Source organism: Nyctereutes procyonoides, unplaced genomic scaffold, assembly GCF_905146905.1.
Source record: "Nyctereutes procyonoides isolate TBG_1078 unplaced genomic scaffold, NYPRO_anot_genome, whole genome shotgun sequence".
Classification (NCBI taxonomy): Eukaryota; Metazoa; Chordata; class Mammalia; order Carnivora; family Canidae; genus Nyctereutes; species Nyctereutes procyonoides.
The window spans coordinates 1-9151 of record NW_026575114.1 but is presented as its reverse complement, the minus strand read 5'-3'; the positions used below and the strand labels follow the sequence as shown (position 1 = coordinate 9151).

The window sequence follows — 9151 nt, the reverse complement described above, 5'->3', positions numbered from 1 at the left end:
TCTCTCACTAAGTCTTTCGAATAAACTTTAATTTATCTGATATGAGGATGGCTATACCTGTTTTCTTTTGAGGACCATTTGAATGGTACAGGTTTTCACCAACTGTTGGCACCCTGGCTCACGGGTGTTCCAACAGTGGCCCGGTGGACCCCCAGAGACCAGACCCCAGACAGCAGATGCAATTAGCACGAGGGTTTAATGAAACGATTGCGCAAACGGGCTTCCTGCCTCCGAGGAGGAAAAGAGCCCCGATTAGCAGTATACGGATCTTTTAAAAGGCAAAAGGAAAGAAACTGCCTAAAGACAAGAAAGAGGAAAAACCGCGGGAGTCGCGTAGCAACCAGGTTGATTTCGGGGAGGGTCAACATAACCTATTCAGGGACAATCCAGTCAGTGGTGTGGGGGGGGGGAAGCGTTTTCTTATGTAAACAGAATGCTTTTAGTTTGCCTAACCTTTCAGAAGAAACTGATGGGCTGGCCTCGGATTAGGGCTGGCCCCTACTTACCAGGGGGGAAGTTTCTTCATTCCCTCCTCTGTTTGGGCTGATTTTAACCTTAAAATCTTCAGGGAACATTATTTTATCAGTTGGAGGGCCCGACATTGCTGAGTTAAACCAGAGCTTGGGTAAAAGACAATCTTTCTCGGATGAACTGGAGCAGCTGATAGGACGCAAGGGCCGAAAGTTACAGCAAGGACATGATAACTAGAGGCCCATAATGGTAGAGATTAGGGTTGGTCAACCCGGAGACTGGTTAAACCAGCTTTCAAAACCACCCTGCCTGGGCCTCCCTGTCCCTTTGTCCTTTTATTTAACCTTTCCCTGAGATGGCCATGGAGTCTCTGATGACTCCAGAATGGTCCTGCTTAAAACAGCATTCCTCTCCCAGGGCCGCACACAGTCCTCCCTCTTTCAGGAATAGTAAATCCAAGCCTCTCCTGTTTTGAAGTACTACTTCTGAAAGTGAGGGGAGGGACTGTTCTAGCTTAGAAACGGACTGCTCTAGTGTCCATAGATCCTCATCTACAGCTGTTTGGAGTTCAATATAATGTTGTGAGTCCTGGATCAGAGCAGCTGCGCCAGTACCCACCCCAGCAGCGACCCCTAGTCCCAACATAACGGCTAAGGTTAGGGAGACAGGTTCGCGCCAAAAACGGGTGGGAGGTTTATCATACTGATTTTCTAGAGTTTCAGCAGGGTGATAGAACACCCTGGGTATGATCTGCACCATGACACAGAAGTCATTTGAGCTATTTAGAACCTTAGCCGACACACAGGGGGTGAGGCCTTTGTTGCATGCCCACCAAGTTCCCGGCTGGGGCTCCAGGTAAGAATCAGTCCCCAAAATCGGGGTGGTAGTGTTGCAGAGTCTCTGGTAGCCCCGGGGGGGTGTTCCTATGCAGGTTCCCTGTCCTGTAACTTCTGTAAGGGTGAATTGTGGTTGGGAGTCGGGTGTGCATCCCTGAGTGCTAGTGATGTTATTATAGGTCCCTGAAGTAGCAATTCCCTCATAATAAGGGGGAGGGGAAGCAAGGCAGAGCCAGCAGGATTTAGTTACATCGGGGCTGGTTCGATTAAGGGCCAGGAATGCCCCTATGATAAGATTAAACAGTCGTTGTCCCGTCTCGGGTGACGACCCAGGGGTTGGAGTGACCGCGAAGTTAGTGGGTGCGGCACTCCCTGCGGCTAGGGCCAGGGCAGCTCTTTGTTCCCCGAGGACCGCGTTAGGCCCGATCGCCACGGGGTCTGGGGATTCTATTTTTAGTTTAATTCTGAATATAAAACCATCATCTGTTCTTTCTTTGTATAACCTGAGTTCCCACGTATATCCATTGGCCCAGTAAGTAGCCCTTTTTCCGGGATCCGTGAAGGATATCCGTAGGGGATGACACCACCCTTGGCAGGGCCCATAATTAAGGGTTTTCCATTTGCTAAATGTCGGGTGAGTATAGTTAGCCTTGACAGTGATATAATCCCAGGAGGAGGAGGGCCTCCATTCTGTATCCCCCATAGTTTCACACCCCCAATTTTTACAATAAAAATATTCCCCTCCTCCACAGGTGGGATTTAGCCTGCGATCTCTGTGGTTCCCGGGACAGACATAAAAGGGAAGAGTGCTTAGCATGGCCCTTCTGTCAGGTGTGCCACATCCTCCCCATGGGTCTAATCCCAGTCGCCCTGGAGGGCTTTCTTGGTTAGGGGCTCTAGAGGTGTCGAAGTATCCCTCTAGGTCTTGCATAGGTCAGGATATAGGTCAGGCCACCAGGTTCCCACGGGGGCGGTCTTAGTTATAGACCAGACCTCGTCACCCCCAGACGTTAGTACCTGCCAGGTTAACCTTTTGAGGGCATGAGGGTCACCTCTGGCGGAGGTGAAGAGCGCTAGGAGAGGTAGGAATATAACAACTGTCATTGAACAATTTTTGAAAGTCTTATCTTGAGCGGGTTTTGGGTGCGGTGGAGCTTCCATTGGAGTGGCTCGTCCGGTCCGTCCTGGCTGGCGTCAGCGGTGCTCGTTGATGGGGCGCGCTTGACGTGTGAGGCGTGGACCCAAGCAGCAATGCCGTCTACCTTTAAGGCGGTTGGGGTGGTCAGTAGTACAGTATATGGGCCCTTCCAGCGGGGCTCAAGCGTCCTGGACTGATGTCTCCTGACGTAGACGGAGTCCCCGATCTGGAACGGGTGTGGGCCGGTTGTGTCTCCGGGGCGGTAGACAGCCGCAAGGGGTTTCCAGATCTGGTGCTGGATAATCTGGAGCGCCTTTAGCCTGTCCTGTAAACCGGGAGTGTTAGCAAGAGGGTCAATAGCAGAATCTAGTAAGTCCGTTACTGGTGGGGGACCTCCATAGAGAATCTCGTAAGGAGTTAGCCCATGGCGCGCGGGAGTGTTCCGGACTCGGAACAGAACCATAGGGAGGAGTTGGACCCAGTCTCTAGTGCCAGTCTCCAATGTCAATTTAGTTAGGGTCTCTTTAATTGTTCTATTCATTCTTTCTACCTGACCTGAGCTCTGGGGTCTGTATGCACAATGTAATTTCCAATTTATCCCCAGTAATCTGGCCACCAACTGACTTACCTGGGAGACGAAGGCGGGGCCATTGTCCGACCCTATTACCTTGGGCAGTCCAAACCGCGGGAAAATTTCTTCCAGGATTTTCTTGACAACCACCTGGGCGGTTTCTCGCTTGGTGGGGAAAGCTTCTGTCCAGCCTGAAAAGGTATCTATAAACACTAGGAGGTACTTGTTACCATATTTACCTGGCTTGATTTCAGTGAAGTCTACTTCCCAATTAGTTCCGGGTCTTTCTCCCCTCATCCTGGTTCCCTCAGGCATCTTGAGGTGTTTGGTATTTACCTTAGCACAAGGTACACAAGCATCGGTTACCTGTTGGATCAGGGAGGGGAGTTTGGGAATGTAATAGGTCTGACCTTCTCTCCGGAGGAGCGCTTTTAATTTTTTGTGTCCGAGGTGAGTCCATCGGTGGAGGTGAGTCACCAGTTCTTTGGCCCTTTTCTGGGGCAGGACCATCTTCCCTTGGTGTTTCCAGACCTTCATTTGCTCGTCATATCCTGCCCCTATTTGCTGGACGATATCTAGGTCGCTGTCTGAGTACTCGAGAGAGAGTTGCCCCGGTGTCCGGACAGCCTCTGGTACTTGTAGGGAGAGGGCCTGTGGGCCTAGTGCAGCGGCCCGTGCTGTCTCATCGGCCATCCTGTTCCCCTCTGCTACTGGGTCATTGCCTCGCTGATGCCCAGGACAGTGAATTATACTCAGTTTTCTCGGCAGAAAGAGGGAATGGAGAAGATCTTGTATTTCTTCTCTGTTTTTGATGTTTTTACCTGCTGAGGTTAGGAGACCCCTTCTACGGTATATTTCTCCATGAACATGGGCAGTTGCAAAAGCATATCTGCTGTCAGTATAAATGTTGACCTTTTTGTCCTTAGCCTTTCTTAGGGCCTGAGTTAGGGCTATAAGCTCTGCCCTTTGAGCTGAAGTCCCAGGCTCTAAGGCACTGGCCCAAATGACAGCTTTCCCATCTACCACGGCTGCCCCGGCTTTACGCTCACCATTTCGTAGAAAGCTACTCCCATCGGTGTACCAGGTTGCTTCAGCATCTGGCAAAGGCTGGTCCGTCAAGTCCCCTCTGGTGCCATGGACTTCAGCTAGGATCTGGTGACAATCATGCATTACTAGGGAGGGGGACTCGGTTTCTGGAAGCAAGGTGGCCGGGTTTAGAGATGTAGCCGTTCCAAACTGTATCCGCTCAGAATTCAGTAACATGGCCTGATAATGGGTGACCCGGGCGTTTGAGAGCCATCGATCAGGGGGCTGGCGGATGACTGTCTCTACGGCGTGGGGGGCCACCACAGTGAGGGGTTGGCCAAAAGTCAACTTGTCTGAGTCTTTTACCAGGACTGCCACAGCCGCTATTATTCGGAGACATGGGGGCCATCCTGCAGCCACGCTGTCTAATTTTTTTGAAAAGTATGCCACGGGCCTTTTCCAGGGTCCCAGTTTTTGAGTTAGGACCCCTTTTGCTATTCCATTATGTTCATCAACATATAGCGTAAAAGGCTTGGTTACATCTGGGAGGCTCAGGGCAGGGGCGGTCAATAAGGCCCTTTTTATTTTGTCAAAAGCCAATTGCTGCTCCTTTCCTCAGTGGTAGGGGGTGTTGGATTTTGTGAGAGGATATAGGGGAGCCGCCATCTCCGCAAACCCGGGTATCCAGAGGCGGCAGAACCCAGCACTGCCGAGGAACTCTCGTAGTCCTTTGGCATTAGTGGGTGCTGGGATCAGGGCTACAGCCTTTTTGCGGCTCTCCGTCAGCCACCTCTGGCCTCCTTCCAGGAGATATCCCAGATAGGTCACTTGTCTCTGGCCTATTTGGGCCTTTTTGGCAGAGGCCCTATACCCCAGTTCTCCCAGTCTCTCAAGCAGGGCCCCCGTACCTTTTACACAATCCTGTTCTGTCCTAGCCGCCAGGAGCAAATCATCCACGTACTGCAGAAGGACGAGGTCCGGATGGCCAACTCGGAAATCTGCCAAATCCCGATGCAAGGCCTCATCGAACAAAGTAGGGGAGTTTTTGAATCCCTGTGGCAGCCTTGTCCAAGTGAGTTGTCCTGAGAATCCCGTCTCAGGATCTTTCCATTCAAAAGCAAAAATAGGCTGGCTTTGAGAGCTTAACCTCAGGCAGAAGAATGCATCTTTTAGATCTAACACCGTATACCAGACATGGCTTGGGGGTAAGGTGCTGAGCAAGTTGTAGGGATTCGGCACCGTGGGATGTATGTCCTCTGTCCTCCAGTTAACCTCTCGTAAATCTTGTACCGGCCGGTAATCTCCTGTGCCGGGTTTTTTTACGGGTAATAGAGGAGTATTCCAGGGCGACTGGCAAGGTATTAAAATGCCCAATTGTAATAGTCTCTGTATATGTGGCCGAATGCCTTCTTTGGCCTCTTTGCTCATTGAATATTGCCGGATCGATATGGGGGTGGCCGAGGGTTTTAAGTTTATAATTATGGGCGGCTGGTTTACAGCTAGTCCCATTCCGGCCGTTTCCACCCAGGCCTGAGGGTAGTTAGTGAGCCATTCAGAATCTAGGGGCTGCACGGGCGGTGGAGAGTCCTCGTGCAGCCGGTGTTCATCCTCTAGGCGCAAGGTCAGTACCTGGAGGGGCTGCCCTCCCGCACCAGTAATAGTGGCCCCTTTTTGCTGAAAATGTATCTGGGCCCCTACTTTTGAAAGAAGGTCTCTGCCTAGGAGAGGGTAAGGGCAGTCTGGGACCAGTAAGCAGGAATGCGTTACTTGCCCAGTGCTCAGGTGGACCTTCCGTTCGGTTGTCCATCGATATAACTTGCCTCCAGTTGCCCCCTGAACCCAAGACGTTTTAGAGCTCAAGGGTCCTTTTGCCTCAGTTAAAACTGAATGTTGAGCTCCCGTATCGACCAGGAAGGTCACCGGCTGTCCCCCCACTTTAAGGGTTATCCGAGGCTCAGGGGGGGGGTTCCTGGCCCTGACACCCCTAATCTTCATCTTCTAGGGACAAAACAGGAAGGGGCTTCTTTTTAGGTCCCTGCGTTTGGCCCTTCCTTGGGCAATCTTTAACCCAATGTCCTTTTTCCTTGCAGTAGGCACACTGGTCTCGTTCAACCCGTGGTCCTCTTTTGTCTCCCAGGTCCCTACTCTGTCCTGACTTACTCTGCCCTGAGCCCTGTACTACGGTGGCCAGTATCCTAGTCAGCTCTTTGTTACGTCTTTTATCTCTCTTATCCTCCCGTTCCTCTTGCTCTTTACGGATCCTTTCCTCCCTTTCCTCTAGGGTTTCTCGCTTGTTAAAAACCTTCTCTGCCTCTTTCACTAAGTCCTGTAAGGTGTACCCCTGAAGTCCCTCCAACCGTTGTAACTTATTACGAATATCCGAGGCCGACTGTCCAATGAAGGACATAATTACATCTGGTTGGCGGTCTTCAGCCAAGGGGTCAAAGGGAGTATACATGCGGTAGCCTTCTATTAACCTCTCCAGAAAACCTGCCGGCGTCTCCTCTTTTCCCTGCACTATAGCACGTACCTTTGCCAAATTGGTGGGGCGACGCCCTGCCCCTTTGAGACCCGCTAGGAGTACCTGGCGATAGAGACGGAGCCGCTCCCTCCCAGCAACAGTGTCGTAGTCCCAGGTCGGGCGAACCAAGGGGAAAACATCCTCAATCTCATTAGGCAGCTGGGTCGGCCTCCCGTCCGCCCCCGGGACGTTTTTCCGAGCTTCGAGGTAGACGCGCTGTCTCTCCTCCGTGGTGAGGAGAGTCTGCAGGAGCTGTTGGCAGTCATCCCAGGTCGGCTGGTGGGTCAACAGAATTGACTCAATTAATCCGGTTAGCGCCTGGGGGTCTCGGGAGAAGGAGGGGTTATGAGTTTTCCCGTTGTAAAGGTCCGAGGCAGAGAACGGCCAATATTGCATCTGGCCGCCTACTGACCGGAGGGGAAATGCCTGGGAGGTCCAGACGTCTTCCGACTCTCCCCCGCGCTCTCGCCGAAAGCGGAGGCGACTGGCGAGCGGGGGTGAAGCGAGGGGTTGCCCCTCTGCCCCCGTAGAGTCGGGGGACGGAGCTGAGGGAGCGGAGGGAGAGGTAGGGGCCTCCGAGCGGGGCATTGGGGGTTGGGCATAAGGGGGAGGGGAGGAGTCCAAGAGAAGGGAGACTGTCCTGGTCCCCTGGGAGCACAGGCGGCTCCTTAGGTTTTGATTCAGGAAATTTTAGGGGGCAAAGGGTGGATGGAGAGGAGGGACGGGGAATTGGGGGAGTGTGGCAGGGAGGGAGTGAGGGTCTCGGGCCCGGTCCCCCTTGAGAAGGGATAAAGCAATTTATCCAGGGGGGGGGATTCTTAGCGAGATCCTCCCATACTATGATGTACGGCACCTGATCGAGGTGTCCATTGGGTCCTGGCTGGAAGACCAGGGCCTTCACCTGCAAGATAATATCAATATTAAAAGTTCCGTTCCTGGGCCACCCGACGTTGAAAGCCGGCCACTCTGAGGAGCAGAAGGTGACCCATCTTCGTCTTCTGACTTCGACCGAAAGATTGTGTGCCCGGCCGGCGACTTCTTTCCAGTGATCTAGAGTGAGGCTTAAAGGGGTGGTTACAGTCTGCCCCATGGGTGTAGAGAAGGGGTGAGCGGTGAGGAGGAGGACAGGAAAGGAAGAAAAACACGGAACGAACAGACGCACACGAACGACAGGACTGGCGCGGCAGATTCAGATGGGAGCGGTCGCGAACCACGACCTTCCCCGAAGAGGAGGGAGTGCCGGGGCTCCGTTCCTCTTCCAGACCACTCCGGAGTCCGACTCCGGAGGGGGACCAGGGGTCTCGGGCACGTCTGCCTCCCCCGCTGGTCCAAATACAGAATACAGAGTACAGCGTCCTGCAGGCACAATACAGACCCGGCGCAAAACAGACCCGGCCAGTCAGACAAACGGACGAGACAGATAGGACATTTAGCGAGCTCGGTCTTACCTCCTACCGGTCTTAGGATTGAGTCTGGGGCGTCTCGGATCCCGGACGAGCCCCCAAATGTTGGACCCTGGCTCACGGGTGCCAACGTGGCCCGGTGGACGCCCCAGAGACCCAGACCCCAGACAGGCAGATGCAATTAGCAAGAGGGTTTATTGAACGTTTGCGCAAACGGGCTCTCCGCCTCCGAGGAGGAAAAGAGCCCCGATTAGCAATTACATTAACCTCTGCAGAAAACCTGCCGGCGTCTCATCTTTTCCCTGCACTATAGCACGTACCTTTGCCAAATTGGTGGGGCGACGCCTGCCCCTTTGAGACCCGCTCGGAGTACCTGGCGATAGAGACAGAGCCGCTCCCTACCAGCAACAGTGTCGTAGTCCCAGGTCGGGCGAACCAAGGGGAAAACATCCTCAATCTCATTAGGCAGCCGGGTCGGCCTCCCATCGCCCCCGGACGTTTTTGCGAGCTTCGAGGTAGACGCGCTGTCTCCTCCGTGGGAGGAGAGTCTGCGGGAGCTGTTGGCAGCCATCCCAGGTCGGCTGCAAGATAATGTCAATATTAAAAGCTCCGTTCCTGGGCCACCCGACGTTGAAAGCCGGCCACTCCGAGGAGCAGAAGGTGACCCATCTTCGTCTTCTGACTTCGACCGAAAGATTGTGTGCCCGGCCGGCGACTTCTTTCCAGTGATCTAGAGTGAGGCTTGAAGGGGTGGTTACAGTCTGCCCCAGGGGGGTAGAGAAGGGGTGAGCGGTGAGGAGGAGGACAGGAAAGGAAGAGAAACACGGAACGAACAGACGCACACGAACGACAGGACTGGCGCGGCAGATTCAGACGGGAGCGGTCGCGAACCACGACCCTCCCCGAAGAGGAGGGAGTGCCGGGGCTCCGTTCCTCTTCCAGACCACTCCGGAGTCCGACTGCGGAGGGGGACCAGGGGTCTCGGGCACGTCTGCCTCCCCCGCTGGTCCAAACACAGAATACAGAGTACAGCGTCCTGCAGGCACAATACAGACCCGGCACAACACAGACCCGGCCAGGCAGACAAACGGACGAGACAGATATGACATTTAGCGAGCTCGGTCTTACCTCCTACCGGTCTTAGGATTCAGTCTGGGGCGTCTCAGATCCCGGACGAGCCCCCAA

The 9151-nt window shown here is 53.7% G+C and overlaps 1 protein-coding gene across 1 annotated transcript; it reads right to left on the bottom strand.

Annotated features, from left to right (window-relative positions):
- Window positions 1–2237: 2237 nt before the first annotated feature.
- Window positions 2238–7923, bottom strand: LOC129515000 (uncharacterized). The gene is given in 6 exon segments (XM_055333700.1): window positions 2238–2770; window positions 3074–3154; window positions 3157–6035; window positions 6037–6839; window positions 7417–7464; window positions 7549–7923. Coding segments are annotated over 6 exon segments (4062 nt in total). The 5' UTR covers window positions 7654–7923; the 3' UTR covers window positions 2238–2624.
- Window positions 7924–9151: the final 1228 nt, after the last annotated feature.